Genomic DNA, 19,457 nt, shown 5'->3' on the forward strand with positions numbered 1-19,457 from the left:
TGCTATTGGAAACGCATAACAGTGATTTTCTTTTTTCGTAGCTTATATATGGCTTATGCAATAAAGCAGTATCATTTCCGTTATTAAAAAGGAGTGCCAGTCTTAAACCAAAAGACAGGCAGCGAGACAAAAACCTATTTGGCCCGTACGGGGATCGAACCCGCGACCTTGGCGTTATTAGCACCACGCTCTAACCAACTGAGCTAACCGGCCGCCATGATTGTTTATAATTGTTCCTTGTACCGGGATAGCTAGCTACCTAACGCTGCAGTCAAGAAACGTTTATGAGAAATATTCAGTTGGTGTCTCAGTAGATGGCGATATTAATCCAAAAGCGACTTTAAATCGTTTAACAATTGTAGAGCACACAATACCTACAAAGCACAGCTAACGCTAACAAGCGGAACGATTGTCTTATATTTTAAGGAGAGCAGGTTAACACCAGGATATCACTTCAGTGAGTACTTCGGTCTTCTTCGTTGTTATAGGCTATCTTATCTAGATTACATTTGCATTAGATTATCCTACATGGATATCATATTAGCTAGGCTTTAGGCATGGGCAATTTAACATTAACCACCTTTCACTAAATGGGTTTCTCTGCTAAAACAGGTTGGCTCTAATACCAGAGAAATACCTACGCTAGGCGTGTCTAGTTAGCCAGCTAGCTAACGTTATAGCTGCGTGGCTCCGTTAGAGTTAGCGTGTCAGTTACATTATCTAGCGTTAGATAACCTAGCTAGGTTAGCTGTCTGGCTAGTTGTTGATAGCTATGCTATCGTTAATTGATTGCTAAAATTACGCCGGCGAAAACTTTCATCTAACGCTACACAGTGAACCCCGTGCAGGTCGGTGCTCCTTTGTTTACACAAGACTGTCAAATAAACTAAGCTAACATAACGTTGTCTATTTTTAGAGGCGATTCGAGTTGTATGCCTTAAGAATGGATCCCTTGGCGAATAGTACTAAACCAGCTGATTCCTCTTCTGGAAACCCGTTGAAGGAGCCTTTAACGCCGTACATGCTGGCCAAGATAGAGCGAAACCGACAGCGGGCGTTGATGCTGAGGCAAGCCCGACTCGCCAGCAGACCGACATCCGATGGAGAAGGTGTGTGCGCCGTCAAAGCTCCCCGAGGATAGCGTGGCATGAATTTTCTTTAAATATCTCTTATTTATTTTACAATGAGGTCTATGTCTAACATATGTTAGTTTGAGAATATTTTAAAAATGCCGCACACGTCTGTTTTGTAGACTAATAAGTAACTTCTTACACCCAGTTGCTGTGCTTAGTTACCCTGTTTGACTAATGTGTTCTCAGGCGCGACTACAGCCAAAGTGTCGAAAACCGTCGATTCTGGGGCGGGATTCTTCATCGATGAACCGCCAGAGGAGGAAAACGACCAGCGGACTGTGAAGGTGGTGAATCAGCTAGGTGACGATTTATCCCACCGGATAAACTAAACACGCCACTCATCGCATTCTTAATATATTCGGACAGAATTAATGCGATTCTAAATATTGTATTTATGTGTGTGTGTGTGTGTGTGTGTGTGTGTGTGTGTGTGTGTGTGTGTGTGTGTGTTAGCTCCAGTTATAGAGCCAGATTATCTGATCTGTGAAGAGTGTTTGAAGCCATTTATGGACTCGTATCTCAGCAACAGTTTTGATCTCTCTGTCTGTGACAAATGCAGGTACAACCATACACTCATATTCTGTCTATTACACACAGACACACACACCACCACCATAAACTCTCATATTCTTTCTTTCTCTCTCATACACACGCACACAGAGCTATTTCACATGTCTGTTGGTGGTTTATGGTCTGTGAAGCTTGTTCCCCTCTCGCTCTCTGAGCTGGTATCTGGGTTGATCAGTGTACGTGTCTTTACAGCTGCACATTGAGTGTGTGTTCTGCTGTACCAGAGTTCTCAAACTGCTTTGCAGGTGTGTGTGTGTGTGTACCATGTGTTTGTGGTTTGTGGACAAAAACTGAAATGCAGAAGTGAGACATCAAAGCTTTTAAAACAGCCACCAAACCTGTTCACAGCAAAGCTGTAAAACTGAAAACTTCCATAAGGCCATATAACAGGAGGACAGCTACAAATACCCAGGGCTTCTCCAATCACACAGGAACCATGAGGGAGAAACAAGAACAACAGGTTTATCCACACCCCTCCGCAGGATTAGACAGGTCCTTAAGCGTCAGGTGAATGGGAGCAGTAAGATCAAAGTCAAGAACACGGGTGCTCTGTGAGTCATCAGATACCCAGCAGGCACAGTAAGCAGGGTAAGAGGAACTGGAAACTGCCGTCGTCAAGACCAGAAAACACCTCACGATGCATGACGCCCTCCACCCAAGAACCTGCATCCAACAGGTGTATGCCAGACTGTGGACAGGAGCCACTGAGACAATCCAGCACCTAGTGACAGGATGTAAGATACTGGCAGAGAAAGCAGACACAGAGAGGGACAACCAAGTGACCGAGATGCAGGAACATGTGAGGTGGACAAATGGGAGGATCCCCAGAGAGTGGTGGAGAACAAGGCTGAGATCCTGTTTGACCTCCAGATCCAGACAGATAAACAAGTAATGAAGAACCAGCCTGATATGATGGCGGATGAGATGCTGCAGTGATGTGGACATAACAAGTGATGTCAACATGCAAAAGAAGGAATATGAGATGTTGGGTGAGAAACCAGCAATAGCGAGAACATGGAAGGTTAACACCAAGGTCATCCCAGTGCACTTTTGTTGCACAGCTGATGAAGGACCGAATTGTCCTGTTTTTCTTGGAACCTTGTGTACCACACTGAAATTTTTACTACCATGACATCCACTACACTACGCCAAAGTTACTCCCTGGAACAAACTAATGTATGAATAAATTAATGATTGACTGACTGAATCAATCAATCTATGTAAAATGCAATATAATTGTGTGTGTGTGTGTGTGTGTGTGTGTGTGTGTGTGTGTGTGTGTGTGTGTGTGTGTGTGTTCAGAGACAACGAGGTGAAGCACTGTCTGATTTCCCGTACGGAGGCAAAGCAGCTTTTCCTGTTGAAGGACTGCGATTTGGACCAGCGTGAGCCAGCGATACGCTTTATACTGAAGAAAAACCCCCACAACCCCCGCTGGGGAGACATGAAGCTATACCTAAAGACCCAGGTATGACCCCTGACCCTCGACCTCTGACCCAGTGCCTGTCCTTTATCACACAAACCCACACCACATGCCCTGATAGTGGTCGCTCAAATGAGTGCTAAGAAGAAAGGAAAAATCCCGTCATTGAGCTGTGCTTGGTGAACAGCACTTAGGTTTCAGCACAAGTATGTTTTAACCAATCCAGAAGCTCTTATACAGGGAGGTGAGCCATGTTGAAGGGGAGGGGCTTCAGAGAGATATTTATGAGGAGAGCTTGGCCTTAAAGGGAAATGGATCCCTCTGATGGCAGAGTCTACCGGAAGTAGTGAGGTCACCGCTTCAAAAGCACGGTCTTCATGTGTAGTCAACATTTAAGCATGTTAAGCAGATGATGTTATCGTCCTACCTTTTATACCTTGATTTATTTTTTTATGTGAAAAACTGCATTTAATGTGAAACTGTAGCTCCAGCCTCTAGCCCTGTGATGATGATCTTGGCCTGTGATATCTGGCCCAGATGAATCTGATTTCTGAGCGAATCTGAGAGTGAAATTGGTTTGATCCTATTCAGTTGATCGGTGGTGTTTTTGTTTAGCAAGTTAACATTTGTTAAGCAGAGAACAGTTAATAAATGTTGAGGTACTTATTATTGCTGTTGTAGAAGTGTTTCTTCTGTTTTGTGTGAATTTTGTCAGTCTGTTGTCTTTGGTTAAATTTGCTAGTTAATGTTCACATGCGATCATTATTAACGTTGTCCAAACCTTGTGGATGTGTTGTGTGAACGTCCAGGTGGTGAAGCGATCTCTGGAGGTCTGGGGCAGTGAGGAGGCACTGGAAAAAGCTAGAGAGAGTCGCGAGGAGAGCAGGGAGGTGCAGAAACAGAAACGCTTCAACAAGAAGGTCAAAGGTTAGAGGCGCGCCCGCACACACACACACACACCAGGTGCCCTGAACTATTGTAGCAGAGAGGAGATGGGGACATTTGCATCTGAAGATGTAAAAGCCCATCTGACACTCTCACTACCCAACTAATCTGAGTTAATCTGTTCAGATATTCTGAATTAATATGAGTCATTCTGTTCAGCAAATGTACATTGACTTACATTGGCTGTGGAGATGCTGTCTGCAAAATAAAGTTTTCACCTTAATCAGATCATTATCTCAACATTAATCTATTATGCTTGGCCTCTTTTGTAACTTCTTATAACTTATAATCTCTCTTCCCCCGCCCCAGAGCTGAGACGAGCAGTGCGGAGCAGTATGTTTAAGAGGGACACAAGTGTCCATCAGCATGACTACGGCCCGGAGGAGCTCCTTAACGAAGATGAGGACCAGTACAGGAAGGTGTGCGCCACCTGTGGACACCAGCTCACTTACGAGAAGATGTGAACATGCTCCAAACCGCACCGGTGCTCACTCCGTAGGGAGGAGAGAAAGTGCGCACTATGCAGAGTGTGCGAGGGCTTCGGGTCAGCCTCGGAGCAGATGGAGGAATCGGCCACTTGAGGATGGCTAGGGCTGTGTGTGGGAGACCGTACTGCAGAGATCACAACGATGCAGACAACCTTCACCGTACCGCAGAGATGTGGTTTTCCCTGAACGTTTTTCTCCTTTTCTTTGTCCATTGTGTCTCTCATTCTTTTGGATATGTTTCTCTCTCATATCCATAAGTACCTGTCAGGGAAACTAACTGACTTTCTTTCCTGGAATCTTCCATTCTCATTCCTGTTACCTACCAAACAGTGGCATCAGCCTCAGAACTTGTGTGTGGTGAGTTGTTGTGGGTTTTTTTGTTTTTGTTTTTTTTGTTTGGTTTTTAAATGGTTATTCTTCACGTTCAAAAGTACCGCCTTTTAGATGCCGTTTAAGTGGTAGCCGTTCACAGAGCGGTCGGCCCGCGTCTCGTGAGCGCAGTGGTACAGCACTTGGAGCAATCAGGATGGTGTTCATGCAGTCCCAGCTCTGAACAGCAGATTTCACTGCAGAGCAGCTGTCGCTGTACATAGGTTTTAAAAAAACAAATACTTGTTTTTTTGTTTTAAACGCAACCAACTTAAATTTTGCATTTTGAATGAGCACTTTCAGTGATCACTACAGTGTAAGTCTTAAATCTTACTTTCCTTGACAATTGTTACATTGTGTGTATTTAACATTTATGATTTTCTATGAATAATAAATTAAGTACTGCCATAAAGAACTAATGTGGCTTATTGGTTTTGACATTTGTCTAGCTGTGTGTGTGTGTGTGTGTGTGTGTGTGTGTGTGTGTGTGTGTGTGTGAGAGAGAGAGAGAGAGAGAGAGAGCGCTGTCCTGATGAACCTAAGCCTAGAAATGTGACTCAGCACGCTCTCTGCACTCCCCCTGCAGCAGGGACAGTCCTGCAGGCCTCCCTACACGCCAGACACTGATGCACGATGTTCTTGAATTACACAGGCAGGAACATGGCCACATGGTTGGCTTTTGAACCTGTGGAACCCAGGGCAGAAAGGCAGGAGAGTAGAACCCAGAAAACCCACAGGTTCAGAATCTGGGGCAGCATGGACTTGAATGGTGCTGGACAAACCTTGATCAGCATGGCCGTCTTGTTTAGTGGAATAAACACACCTGATGTGTACTGTGTCCAACCCAGTGCACCATGGATGAGAAACCGTACTGACGTTCACCAGTAGATGGTAGGCCGTTCTCGGTCTCACTGAAACACCTTGAAAGTTGTGAGGTTCTGTTGTAAGGCCGTGTTGGTAAGAGCTTTTAAAGTCTTGTTTGTAGGTCTGAATGTTTATGGTTTTGTGGTGTGGTGTATGGAAATATAAAAAAGCTTGAATGTGTTTATTTGTGAATATAATAAGATCCTGTCAGCAGGGACGTTTGTGGTACAAACAGAAGCGACCACAACTTGTCTCTAGTGTGTGTGGGTGTGTGTGTGGGGCCTTCTTTGTCAGAAAGGCGTTAAGCATCGGCAGGCTTGTGCAGCAGATGCCGGGCGTACCAGGAGGTTTTTGATGACAGCTTTGTATCTCGCTACACTTTTTTTAGCCCTTGAGACCCTCGTGGACCACTGCTGTGTGTAGCATATCAAAGGCCATATCATTCCTAGCTAGGCAAAAATAATAATCAGGGTGTGTGTGTGTGTGTGTGAGAGAGAGAGAGAGATAAGTAACAAATTATGTCTTCATCCATTTTGATTTACAAGGCCTAAGATTAATTTTTGTATAGACTGATGGGATTTTGTCTCACATCTGAGACGTTCTGAGACACTCTGAGACAAGTACCCTGCTGTATGGACAAAACCAGCTGACACCATGTCCTCCAGAGAGACCCTGGGATAAAGGTTTAACGTGCAGAGCCATTCCATTTAACATGAGGACGTGCTTTTCCTGTCTGGAAGCCAGTTTGGGTTGTGCGAAGTGAAGCCATAAGACCCAAGGTATTTGTCAAGGTCAGTCTGGTTGATGTGGAGATCAGCTGTAAATGTTTGGTGTTCCAAGCCTGGTTGCGGTTGCGTTTCATGTCACGCGGGCCTTCTGGACGATGACTGGAGGTGTGTGTGCTGACCCTGTGCTCCTGTAGCATGGAGCCTGACACTCCTCTGCACTTTCTGAACAGCTGAAATGACCACAGAGGAGAAAGAGCCATCACCCTCTGCTCCGGTGTGTTGACGAGATCCTAAAACGTCACCTGCATGAGCCTTGAGGGTAAGTCAAGGGTCAGAGGTTACTGAGTGTATTACTGCCATGAGAATGCAGAGTCTAGCATCTGTAACAGTAACTGCTACTGGTTTCACTGGTGCAAGGTATGAAGTCTCATCTAAACTCTGTTCCCTTTCACCTTGCTGAGGCACGTATTAGCTCATGAGCAGTAGGAACAAGACTTACCGTTTTAATTATTAAGTATAGTTTTCACGTGAGTGTGTATGTGAGTGTGTGTGTGTGTTTCATGGGCGCGTCGTTATTCGTTCTGCATTACATTCTAGGAATGGAAGCGTGCAGTGCGCACTCCTGGAGAGAAGTGAAGCGTGCGCGAGCTTGTGCTTTGATTAACAGTTCCCCTATTTGCCACCTGCCACTTTATAGGGTCCTCTGTGTACGTAACCGATCTGTGGCCGCCTGTGGGCGCGACCTAAATTTAACCTCTTTGTGGAGGTCGTTTAAAATCCCAGCCGCGGACGTGTGTGCAGATGGCGCATGAACGCCCGCTGAGAACGTCGATGCTTTCCGCTCCCTTATCTACAGTCGCGCGTGAGACGGAATACTTGTCTGGAGTTGGCGGGTGCGATTGGTTTAGTACGCGAGAGCTCTGCATATCTCAAGTAGTTGACCGATGAGGCCTCGCCCACCAAAGCTCGTCCAGAAAGGAGTGGAACGCCGAGAGTGACCGAGGCACGCAGAGCAGCTTTGCCGCAGTAGCAATAACGCGCCGTCATTATAAACTGTTGCTTCAGTGGTTTTAAAGATCACTGACTTTTTTTCTGAGCACACAAACATTTTCGTGTCACACTGCCTCGCAGGTGAAGAGGACGGACTTTTACTTGTCCCATGCGTGTCACTTTGGGGAAAAACTCGCAAAGACAAGTCCTTGGCTAACGCACAACATTATTATGCACTTAAAACATGTGACTGTATATTCAGTGTATTAGTCATGTATGGGCTATATGTTTCTGTATTGGTTTAATGGTATTTAAAATGTTTTGCACTATGTTTTTACTATGCCTGACCTTTTTCTGCACATCAGCCGTGAGTACACGACTCGATAACGACGTTTATCGCTACTTTTATGATTCTGAAATTTAAATGCACTGTAGATGTGTAAATTACCACTAAAGGTAAAACTTTGTGACGTGAAATGTATAGGCTATATTTATCATATTGTTGTACTGTTAGTAGGGTTTTTTTGGCAGTAGGGTTCTTTGGCACTGTCTTGAAAGCTGTTCTGTTAACCGTCCTCTTAGCAGAAACCTAAATTCAAACAGAAAATGTGACTAATATGAGGCTCTAACTGGAGTCTTTACTTCTCTCCCTATCTCTTCCCCTTTTCTCTGGAGAAAAGGTGCCAGAGTCCGACAGAGTTTGTTTGTTTTCCAGGTCCCGTATCTCCTATACCCCCATATTAAAGAATATTATGTTAACAAAAAATGACTTTTGATATCGGCAGACTCGGGCGTACAAAACTACAAAGAAGTGATAACCTTTCAATAAAAGCAGACTGCTTAATGTCACAGTCACAACTGCGGCTGTGATACAAGACGGAATATATACATGAGCTAACTTTTGCTTTCTAAAAATACATACCGATCAGATAAAGTTCACGTTAACGTCTCTCTATGAACACCGCAACAGTGCACAGAATTGGACAGGTTGGCAAGGATCCAGCGGGAAACAGTTGCTTTTCAAACCTGGCATCGACGGGTTCTGCGGTGTTTTTGCGCTCCGCCACCATTCGCTCAAATAGTGGACGTCAGCTGTCGCGCGCCATAGAGGGACGTCGATAACATTCATTTGACAACAAATGTTTGAAGGTCCGCGTTGCGCGTGATAATGCGATTTTCTGTATTTTGCTATTAGCGTTAGTGAATGATGTAAGTCCTATTATTATTATTATTATTATTATTATTATTAATAATAATATTAATATTAATAACGGTGATTCCCTAAATAACGCACGACGAACAAGGCGTGTGTACGCGTGTGAACTGACAAGACGTGTCTTCGATATCTATAAATATAAAATGTTTCCATAATTTAGTCATCTATTATATATATAGGCGCGGTTTTCTTATATATTACCAATACACTATATATTGGAGCAGCCCAGAGTAGCGTTATCAGGACGTGATATAATCACTTTGATTTGAATTATTATTTTCCGTAATTATCAGTGTCTTTATATCTGTATTGGTAGATATGTCTTTCTCTTCGTCCTACATTGCTGTGAATGGGCCCCAGGGTTTGTCGCGAGGGTTCGTGCCCTTGCACCGTTTGTGCCAGCTTGTCATCCGAGACGGGGTCGCGCGTAACTCCGTTAACTGGGGCTGAGAGCGAGACGTGCAACAGAAACATCGAACGTGTGGGCGAGGCTTCTCTCTCTCTCTCTCGCTCTCAATCTCTGTCTCTCGTGCAGTACACCGCCAGCACTCGGATAGCCCGTTCGACCTGGGGAACACGGCAGATTACGCCGTACAAATCAGATGGAAACCCTTCAGACAGCCATTACAATCGGAGAAGCCTCTGAGCCGCTGAAGAAACCCCTGATTACCGAGAAGAAACATGACGATAATGGCACCGGCGAGCGCAGCAACGAATCAAACTATGTGGATCTGGGGAATATGCTGGACGTGAAGTCGGATAGTGCCAAAACGGTAAAAGTCACTTTCACCGGCGAGGGGAACCAACTGGCTATATTCAAAAGTAGGAGTGACACGTCCTCTACGGCCGTTAAGAGCCCCGGTGAGCGAGAGAAACACGACATTACGGCTAAAGTCCCGTTAAAAGATCACGCTGATCATTCGAAGGACATCCCGGTTGAAAATGATTACCCAGAAGCACTTTCCGGTGTCCCACCAAGCCCGTGCTCTACTGAGACAAAGTCTGAGATCTTGGGCGCCGATATCCGTAAGGACGTGGAGACAGATTTAAAAATCGGAAGTTTCCTCGCAGAGGAAAACCATCATACCCGGGTGTATGAAACACGGGCTCTGAAGTACGCGGACATGTACTTGAACAGCCGGTGCGAGTCAGAAGACGACACGAGCGTGGCGCTTTCAGATAAAAGTGCTCACGACAGCGTGACAGTGAACGCGGAGTCACACTACATAACAACGCACGAAATTCAACTAACAGAATTAGATCATGACGTGGATTACGAGCTTGGTCGTGGCTCGTGTTGGGATTATGAGGACGATAATCTTGTCTACTCGTTTGTGGATTATGCTTCCTTTGAGAGTGATGAAACAACAGAGGCGCCCCTTGAAACAACGGACAGAAGCAAGAGGAAAGGCAAGAGCAACCTCGCGCAGACTTCCCACGTGCCTACACTCGCTGCCGCGGGAGCTTTGATGAGCACGGAGAGTGAGTTTTGTGAGTCCGACAAATTAGCGAGCTCAGACGAGAGCCCGAGCAAGACTCAGAACGACAATTCGAGGGGGAAAATTCACCTCTCGATTAAAGCGTCTTCGCGTGCTATAGGTGACCCCATCAACGTTCTGGACGATAATGAAAACATATATTACTATGCCAGGCGAGCCGGGGAAAGGAGTCGTTATTTTTTAAAAACCTCTGACAGCAACGAGGACGCGTTGTATGACCGAGACCGGGCGCAATACTTCATCCCCGCCCCGGGTCGGCAACATCTGGCGAGTAAACTGAAGGGCAAAGATATCAACGAATATTCCAGCGGTGCGTCCAGTTCAGTGAGCGAGCTGGATGACGCAGATAAAGAAGTGCGTAATCTCACTGCGAAGTCTTTCCGGAGTCTCGCGTGCCCCTACTTCGATGCAATAAATCTGAGGACCTCGAGTGAGTCTTCAGTGTCCGAGCACGGTCTGAGCATCAACAAATGGTCTGCTCTCGTCGACTTTAATTACGGAAACCTGACGCAGGGTCACGAGCACAACATGTTGGCACACAGGAACTCCATGTCTTCCGTGGAGATAAATAAGTGTGCGGAGTGTAAAAACGTTAACGGTGTAGCCGTTACCAATATGAGAACAACTCAGACTGATGTGTTTTCCCCGAAAAATAAACGGGCCCAGTATAGCGGTCAAAACGGATCCCCTGACTCGTCCAAAAAAGTCGAGTTACAAAGCAGTTTTCAGCCCGCGCGAAATGAGACGGTCACACTGACCGAAACTTTGAACTTCAGCTTGGACGGCGGTTTACCTACACATGAGAGACGTGTGAAATGTATGCAGAATGCCACCGGATCGAGTTCCACGGTCGATGCTAGCAGCCCTACGCCGGCCAAGCTGGGGTGTGAGCCGGGCAGTCAACTTTTTGAAACGGACCACAACAAGGAGGACGTGCACACGAAAGCCATTTTTGCCTCGAGTCTTTTGAAAAACGTCATCTCAAAGAAAATGCAGCTCGAGCAGGAGCGTAAAATGGAGAGAGGTGAAATATGCGACGCGTGCCCCCCGGCTTCGCCTCGCCCCTCCTCTCGAGAACAGGACCTACATAGAGAGAGTGTGACCGCCAAAGGTCTACAGAGAGAAACCTCCGAAACGGGATCCGAATCATCTATATCCTCCCAGGAGGATCTCGTAGACACGATGGGCAGTATTTCTCGCGCTTATAAAGAGGAAGCACGAGAAGGCTCGCACAGTTCTGGCACGGAATTAGAGCTGCTCGGTGACGCAACGACTCCTTCTAAGGCAGAAGTGTGCGAGTCCGGCACGGGCCCGCTAGCACGCAGCCAAAACAGTGCTTTCAAAACCTGGAAAGACGGCGAGCGCGAGATCTCTGAAGCGAGCCCACAAAGTTACAGTAAACCTGCGTGCGCACCAGCGGAGATGTCAACAACCACCCCAGATCATGATGGAGAGGAGAGAGAATGTGCTGAAGGCGCGAACGTCGAAGCCGCGAACAGCAGGACTACTAAGATGTCTCATTTGTACGTGCCCAGCTCGCATCTCGTTCCTAAAGAGAGAGAACGGGCGGACCTTCCGTTACATAATCAGAGCGTGCAGAATGAGCTCGTTCAGTTAGAGGAAGAAGGGTGCAGAGAAATACGCTTAAGCGACCCACCGCGCGCCGCGGTCACTTCCAGCTGCGGTCAGGTCAGAAAAGCGCCCGAGATCAAAATACGCCTTCGCAGTGTGAAAGAAAAAAATCCTTTTAACATCGCCAACCTCTTAACCCCCAACATCGGCTACAACTCCAACTCCGTAAAACACGGCGGTGACTCCAAAAGTCATTTGCGCTCCGCGTCCGAAAAAGTGCCTCATTTCATGGTGAGGGATATCAGAGATACGAAATGTAAGCTCCGAACTCCAATCCACCACGTCCGAGATGTGCGGAAGTTGGTAAAAAGCTCTTATAGATTCGTGTCGCTGGAAAACACAGTGAATAAACTGGGCGTGTCCGCATTACGCGAGGACAGCAAGGCTGCTAAGAAAGAACCAGACAATCAGAGCTTTCCCATCCCGATGGTGATTAAATGCCAGTCAGTGAACACGAACAGCACTCCGAAGCGAGGCAGTACGGTGCGTCAGGCTTTTAACGGGGCCGAGGGCGAGAGCGCGAGAGAAGCGGACGTAGTAAGAGAGCGGTTATCGCCGAAACACGTCTCGGAATACGGCAAAAACGAAAGCATGTGCCGCGCGCAGGGATCAAAGCAGCTGATGTTCGAACAAGCCGAACCGAAAACGGAAAAAGTCAAATCTGTTAAGCAGAAAAGAGAAAAGACAGTCGACATCTGCGATAAAAAACCGGAGTGTAAATTTGCGAACCAAGTCGCTCTTGAAAAGTTAAAGGCGGCGGTCAAAACGATGGAGCAGCTGTACGTGTTCGATAGAAACGAGTGGAAGCGCAAAACGGACGCGCCGCGACCAGTAACGGATAGCCATGTTCTCTCATTAATCTCCAGTCAGGAGCATGGGTTCGCGTGCAAAATCGACTCGGAAGGCGAACAGGGGAAGGCATCCGACAGCGAGAAACCCACGAGCTCTGAATCCGTCGCGGAGAAACCGTGTGCATCCCTGGCTAACGTTGCTGGTGTGGTAGCGAGTGAGGAGAAAACGTTAACCAAGCCTGAGTCATTTGATAACAGATGTGTGGTGGGTCCAGGCGGTGCTCTCAGGACGACCCAGGGTCCTAAAACCCAGCAGCGTTCTATCAGAAGGAACTATGCATCTGGCTCGGCAAAAGGTCCTGTGTGTGTGAAAATCTGTCCATCTAAAGCAAAACCGAAGGAGATCCAGAGGGACAGGGACACTACATCAGACACCCCCACAAAACCAAAGCAAACACACACCCCTCTTCCAGATTCAGAGAACTATCTGACCATCCCTGTCAAATCTGAGCCCGCAGACATTAAACCTGCCCTCATACCTGCTGCTCCCAACGCCAAGCCCCACCCCCCTCCCTTCTACCCGCCCGTGCAGCGTTCGCCTGTCGTTAGTGAGTCGTGGTCACCCGAGATCCCCATGGCTTGCCACCACACCTTTCCTGCAGCCTACACCCACCTCCTACGTTTCACACCCCCCATGGAGGCCCCCGCGCCCACCCCCGCCCCTCAGCGCAAGCTCCTCGTGGACCCCGCTACAGGCCAGTGCTACCTGGTGGACCTGCAGCCAGCAATCCAGAGACTCTACTACCCTGATAGCGGGCGGTATCTGGACGTGCCCCTGTCTGTCGCCCCTATGCCCGTCCCGCCCATCGCCCTGAGCCCGGCAGCTGCTTATGCTCCCGCATACCTCTTCTGCCCGCCGGTCCTGGCGCCTCCCCTGGCGCAGGTGCCCCCTGGCTGTCCGGAGGGGACAGGAGGGGCGGGGACTTCCGGTGGAGCAGGAACCTGCGCTAACCCTCTCATCAGCGTTACATCACAGCAAGGGGCACGCATCATCGCCCCGCCCTCTTTTGATGGAACGACCGTGAGCTTCGTGGTGGAGCACAGATAGCAGAATGTGAGTGAGCTCTACTTTGAGGTTTTATTTGTGTATAGGGGTTGCTGTGTGTGTGTGTGTGTGTGTGTGTGTGTGTGTGTGTGTGAGAGAGAGAATGAGGAGAGAGACTGTGAATGTGTCCAGAAGAGGCAGAAAGAATTTTTTGTGGGAATGAGAGTGAAAGAGATAGGAAGATAACGCGTGTGTGTGTGTGTGTGTGTGTGTTTAAGAGACACAGACGCATATAAAGTGAGAAAGTGAGTGTATATGTGGGAATGACGGAGAGGGAGAGAGAGTTTGTGGGTGTGTATGAGAGTGGGAAAAAGCAGTGGAGTTAAAGGTGTGTGTGTGTCTGCTTGAGTGAGAAAGAGAGGGAAGGGGGGTAGTTCTGTTTCCTTATGCTTTGGTTTCACTGCAGCAGTGCAACTCGCTGAACAAAAAAAGGATCAATTAAGGACTGCAGTGTCTCAGCAGTGTCTCAAGGAGTTCACCTGTGTGTGCCTGTTTGTGTGAATGCGAAAAGAGAGAGTGCGAAGGTGCAGGAGTGTGAATTTGTGTAGCTGTATAACAGTAAGCAGTGTGTGTAAGTACAGTGTAGTGTTTTGAGTTTGGTATGTGAGTGTGTGGAAGTCGAAGCACATGCACTCGGGTGCAAGTGTGTATGTGTCTTCGTCTTGTGTGTTTGAAAGAGAAAGAGGAGTGTGTGTGTGTGTGTGTGAGAGAGAGAGAGAGAGAGAGAGAGCGCGTGTGTGTGTGTATGTTTGAAAGAGAAAGAAGTGTTTATGTGTGTTTGAAAGAGAAAGAGGATTGTGTGTGTGTGCTTGAAAAAAGAAAGAGGGTATAGGTGAGTGTGTTTTTGTGTTTAAAAGAGAAAGAGAAGTGTGTGTGTGTGTGTGTGTCTTTGTAAAGGTCAGGAGATGTAAAGCATTTGTTGTGCTGAGGCAGGAAAATGACAGCTGCCCAGGCCGATCAGAGGTCGGGGGGGGGGTAAAAAGAGAGGGGGAGATAAATTGTGAGAAAGAATCGAGAAACAAGAACAAGATCAAGAAAGAAACAGTACAAAAGAGAAAGAACGAGAGTGAAAGAGTCTACCTTACCATGCTTTTGCCTGCTGTGGTACACTGTTGTGGGCAACAGTATGGTGTCTCTCTTTCTCTCTCTCCCTCTTGCTCTCTCTCTCTCTCTCTCTCTCTCTCTCTCTCTCTCTCTCTCTCTCGCTCTCTGATTCTGCATCTGTCTGTGGTATGGTGTGGTATAGCTTGTTCTGAAGTGGCAACATAGATTATGACGCCTTCAGTGCCTCATGAACTATCTGAATGTATAGAAGGATGCTGTATCTCAGAAATGAGTTTCTGCCACCCTCCTCTGCTCTTTGGTGATTCTATGCGTTTGTGTTGACATACTGAATTTTCTCCACATTTACAGCCTGCTTCACGGAACCTGCATGCCAAAGAAATATCAACGTACGATACAAAAGTGAGAGTGTTTTATTCTCTCTCTCTCCCTTTTTCGCTCCCTCTCTTTCCATCCCTCTCGTTGTCTCTTTCCCTTCCTCCCAGGCATGAGGGAATGTTTGTCTGTGCTCAAGCGTCTTTGTGTGTTTGTGTTACATTTGTTTGTGTGTGTGTGTGTGTTTGTGTTCGCATATGTGTAAGCATATGTGTACATCAGTGTGTAGGTGCGTGCATTTGCGTGTGTGTGTGTGTAAATATGTGTGAGTGCATACATGTATATGTGCACGTGTGTGTGTGTTTTTGTGTATGTGGGCATCTGTGTGTGTGCGTGTACATGTGTGTGTGCATGTTTGTGTGTGTGTGTGTGTGTGTGTGTATGTGTGTGTTTGTCTCCAGGACTGCGTCCCGGTTCTCTCCTCTCCACGACTGATGACAGCAGGTCCCACAGTGGCCGGAAACCATCTGCATCACTTCCTGTGCTGTGTGTCTTCCTGCTTACAGTCTTTATTTTTAGCGCTGTGCACAACACGGCCTTTGACAAAGGTCTTGATGGGATTTCACAGGTGTGTATGCATTCAAAAGGGTCATTTGTTTGGGGTTTGCTTTGTTTTTATATGTAATACACTTTGACTTGCCTGAGGGTTTGTTTGGAGACGGGCTCAGCTGTTCTGAACTACAGCAGAGTTGTGTGTGACTCTGTGGTGGAGCTGAGGTATGCTTCCTCACCCAGCTGACACTGCTCCTATACTAAAAGACAACAGGGTTCAGTAGCATAGAGAATGTGTACAGGTTACTTTGGCTTTTTAACTGTGGTATGTGGAACTGTATGTGTTTATACAGCAACACGAACGTGTAGAGCTTTTTAGAATTTAAGGGTGTGTGTGGGCACTGTTGTGCACTGACTTGTGCGCACACTGTGTGTATCTGTGTGTGTGTGTGTGTGTGTGTGTGTGTGTGTGTGTGTGTGTGTGTGTGCGCGTGTGTACAAACTGTTGTGCACTGACTGTGCATACAGACACTGTGTGTGTGAGGGTATACAGGTGTGTGTGTGTGTGTGTTTGTGTGTACATATGCATGTCTTTTTCAAGTGGAAGTATGACTGATGTCTTCAGCAGCCTCTTTAAACTGTCATCACCTGTTATGGGCACCAAGGTTTAAAAAAAAAAACTGAAAAATGTAATGTTACAAAGAGGAACTTTTATTGTCTGTATTGTCTATTAAACAGGTCGTCTGAAACCACTGAAAGCCGTCCCTCCTGTCCTGTGTTCCGCAGTGCTGGGACATGTCCAGCCATGTTCACCTCTTTCTCTGTTACTGTTACGGGGATGTCCATGAAGGGGTTCTGGGTCTCCTGGTACATTTACCTGTGCTGTGACGAAGTGCTCGTGATGGATGCTTTGGCTTCAACTTTATTTTCCTTTTTCTAGTCTCAGCATTTTTATCTTTCTACAGAAAAATCATCTTGAGTGTCATTTATGGGAAGTGGATTTAATACTTAATATTGTCATATATAACACCATATGGGCTATGTATTCATGTTTGGTGCTATCTAATATAATTTTGTATATGCTATGATTCATATTGCATAACCAGTAAGTCAGAGGACTAGTAAAGGCACATTTGAAGTATTTGGGTATTTTAGAGATTGAAGAGTACCATACCTGTATTTGTACATATTGAGGCTCTGAAGCTCACTCTTGGTATAAAGAGTTTTCTGTTTTGATATGGGCTTTAGTCAGCTTTGTAAGAGCCTTCATTACAAGGCTTTTTTGTACAGACTTTACAAGAATTATGGGTCCTCTTTGTACATTAAAATATTTAGTTTGCAGATGATATACATTATTACATTTTATATATATATATATATATATAATGTAATAATGTATATAATGTATAATAATGCTTTTTTTTTTTTACTTGAAAACTGTGAAAATTTAAATACATTTTTAAGCAGCGTAGGTAATATCAGAATTAACCACAGTAACAGTACTAATAGAAATGTCAATGCTGACTGCTCTTACTAATGGAAGTGTCATTACTGCTTTACAAGTACTAGCATAGTCTGACACACTGGTGTTACATTTTTTCTTTTATCATCTTTTTGTGTTTCATTTTTATTTTTGTCACATGCTTTATTTCCAGTAATTCATCTACAATTATACCACTATTTACAAACCCCAGTCCTTGAACGAACAGTTCAAATATGCTGAATGAAATGAACTAATAGTCTACTTCCCCCAGCATGGCGTGAACACTGAATTATCAGTGTTAGCATTATGTCTTCTGGATGAAATAGGCTAAACTCTTCTGTCCCAAAAGGATTCAATCAGAAGCAAACAGAATGTGGGTAAGTGTGAGTGAGTGAAGACCCCGACTGCAAGAACATTTACGAAGCAATCTCAGGCACTAGATTCAGACTAGCTCAGCATCCCAGTGCACTGTTTCAGGGTCAATGCTTTTGCAGAAAGCAGTAAATCTGATCCTAGATCAGCACATCTAGTTTAAGATGTCAAATGAATACAGAACCAGGAAATTGTGGTTTTTCACAAAAATATTATTACATATTTTATAATGCACAATTTAATAGCTTTAATGTTTATATATTAAGTACTGTCCCAAAGTCACAGTGCAACATTTTGCTTAGTGAGAAGTGCCATCCCAGTGTTGGAGTAGTCACAAAAGAAAATGTCCAATCTAAATGAAATTATGTTTAAAACATATGAAAACAATTTGTTTTCTCCAGTTATACGAGAATTCTAACATGGCCATTTGAGTAGTATCATAAAAGAGGGTTTTATTGGTTCACTCAGTTGCATGTCATTATCGGTGCAGTGGTCTGCTGTGGGACGCTACTGGATGCTCTATCACAACCCAAGACTGCCATGTCTAGAAGGTCAGATGAACGTTCCGGATAACAGAGGAGGCCATTTTGAGTGTGGACCGGAGGTGGTATTGAGATTCCATAGTGTTACCCACATGCTCGGTTTAATTCTGACTGAATTTACATGTAATGTATACCACCAGGAGGAGAGCCAGGAGCTGGGATTGGGATGATGAGATTTTGTCATAAGGTATTACAGTAAACGCAAACTAATGTTGCCATTTGGTATAAGATGAAGGAACACTGCGGTCTGAGTTCCTTAAGTGCTGTGATATAAATGCCATACTGCAGAGCTGGAAGTGTCACACTCCCCAGAATGATGACATGGCTGATACATTCACCTTACTGATACGTTCACAATCCTGTTGTCAGTTTGGCTCAGTTTTAAGGTGTCTAGATGCATTTTTTTTCTGTTTGTCTTGGGTTTTTGCAGCTGAATAGTGAGTAACCAGAACATGACTGCAAGCATCTCATCAGTCGTGGTAGTGAAGGTGTCATACCTTGTCACGCCATTAATTTGGGTTATGAAAATATCAAAGCCACTCAAATTCCTTTAGAGGGTTTTACATGTAGAGCATGCATTTCATTCTTCTTTTCTGCAGCTCACACAGTGGGTTTTGAGTTATGGTAACCAAATTAATCAACCTTATATCAATTGTGCTTTTTCTTAAGCAGGAAAGTCCATTAGAGATGTGTGCAAGTTGTGGTAATAACCTGTAGCCATGGCAACCAGTATTAGAGGGTCGGCTATCACTGCTTTTTGAATTATTTTTCTTCTCTTATGTTAGACAAATTATCATGTCCAATGCGTTCTGTAGCTTCCAGAAATATTGAGAATTCTGTTTATACTACATACAAAGATATGTTTATATTTATTTTTGATCGTGAATCCTACATCTATTAAAGGCCTTAACTCCCTTGGTGGGCGGACCCTCGCAGCAAATAACTTGATTGGCCACAACTATTTCCTTAAAAAGTTTGGCATCACGTGTAAGGTCACTCGCTGTCCCTCATTATATCTCGTTAAAGGCCTTAAATCTTCCGCTGAAAGCGGTTAAGATGTTATGGACCCCGATTGATTTACCGAGGTAGCAGATGAGCACTTGAGCGTCTGCCAGTGTGCTAGGTGAGCTCTCCGCGAGATCCTGTAACTTCACCCCGCCAGCGGCATTAGCTCCGGCGGACAGTTTGTGCGTTTGTTGACGCGGTCACCAAGGAAGCAGCGCGAGTGACAGACACGCACGCTCAGCTGTTCTGCGTCTTCAGCGGGAATGTTGGGAGAGCGAGAGCTCTGTCGTCAACCGCCCCCAAGCGGAGGTCCAACACTGAACTGCAGTACGGAGACGAACATATCTCCAACTTCGCACGGTAACGCTATATT

General features: G+C 45.7%; 2 protein-coding genes and 1 non-coding gene across 17 annotated transcripts in view; 2 read left to right on the forward strand and 1 right to left on the reverse strand.

Annotated features, from left to right (window-relative positions):
• Window positions 1-139: 139 nt before the first annotated feature.
• trnai-aau (transfer RNA isoleucine (anticodon AAU)) lies at window positions 140-213 on the reverse strand. The gene has a single exon. It is a non-coding gene; the product is annotated as a tRNA-Ile (tRNA).
• A 14-nt stretch (window positions 214-227) lies between these two features.
• On the forward strand, window positions 228-5,343 carry xpa (xeroderma pigmentosum, complementation group A). 2 transcript variants are annotated; one of them, XM_081714206.1, is made up of 7 exons: window positions 228-457; window positions 917-1,109; window positions 1,320-1,433; window positions 1,587-1,692; window positions 3,006-3,171; window positions 3,936-4,053; window positions 4,381-5,343. In XM_081714206.1, exons 2-7 carry the CDS (start codon window positions 944-946, stop codon window positions 4,533-4,535), a joined length of 825 nt encoding a protein of 274 aa, XP_081570332.1. In that variant the 5' UTR covers window positions 228-457; window positions 917-943; the 3' UTR covers window positions 4,536-5,343. The 2 variants fall into 2 exon arrangements, with proteins under 2 accessions (XP_081570332.1, XP_026875726.1); XM_027019925.3 differs by having other exon boundaries at window positions 1,004-1,109.
• A 3,836-nt stretch (window positions 5,344-9,179) lies between these two features.
• The window catches only part of LOC118241984 (uncharacterized protein C4orf54 homolog), a 40,470-nt gene continuing 30,192 nt past the window's right edge, over window positions 9,180-19,457 (forward strand). For 10 of the 14 annotated variants that reach the window (XR_014123775.1, XR_014123777.1, XR_014123779.1 and 7 more), the window contains exons 1-3: window positions 9,180-13,762; window positions 15,301-15,758; window positions 16,421-19,444. Coding sequence is in view for 1 of the 14 variants with exons in the window: in XM_035529930.2 (XP_035385823.1) it covers window positions 9,329-13,756 (4,428 nt within the window). In the remaining 13 variants the exon portion in view is untranslated. Of the gene's footprint in view, window positions 13,763-15,166; window positions 15,858-16,420; window positions 19,445-19,457 lie in introns of those variants that run through there. The other 4 variants (XR_014123776.1, XR_014123778.1, XR_014123785.1 and 1 more) reach the window with 4 other exon arrangements.

Source organism: Electrophorus electricus, chromosome 5 (assembly GCF_041902795.1).
Source record: "Electrophorus electricus isolate QZ-2024a chromosome 5, ASM4190279v1, whole genome shotgun sequence".
In the NCBI taxonomy this organism is placed as follows: domain Eukaryota; kingdom Metazoa; phylum Chordata; class Actinopteri; order Gymnotiformes; family Gymnotidae; genus Electrophorus; species Electrophorus electricus.

Bases quoted from the DNA above. Each gene is read 5' to 3' on its own strand.
- xpa (XM_081714206.1), top strand. From the start codon at position 944: ATGGATCCCTTGGCGAATAGTACTAAACCAGCTGATTCCTCTTCTGGA. The intron at 1,110-1,319 runs GTGTGTGCGCCG...ATGTGTTCTCAG, and splicing joins ACCGACATCCGATGGAGAAG to GCGCGACTACAGCCAAAGTG. The intron at 1,434-1,586 runs GTGACGATTTAT...TGTGTGTGTTAG, and splicing joins GAAGGTGGTGAATCAGCTAG to CTCCAGTTATAGAGCCAGAT.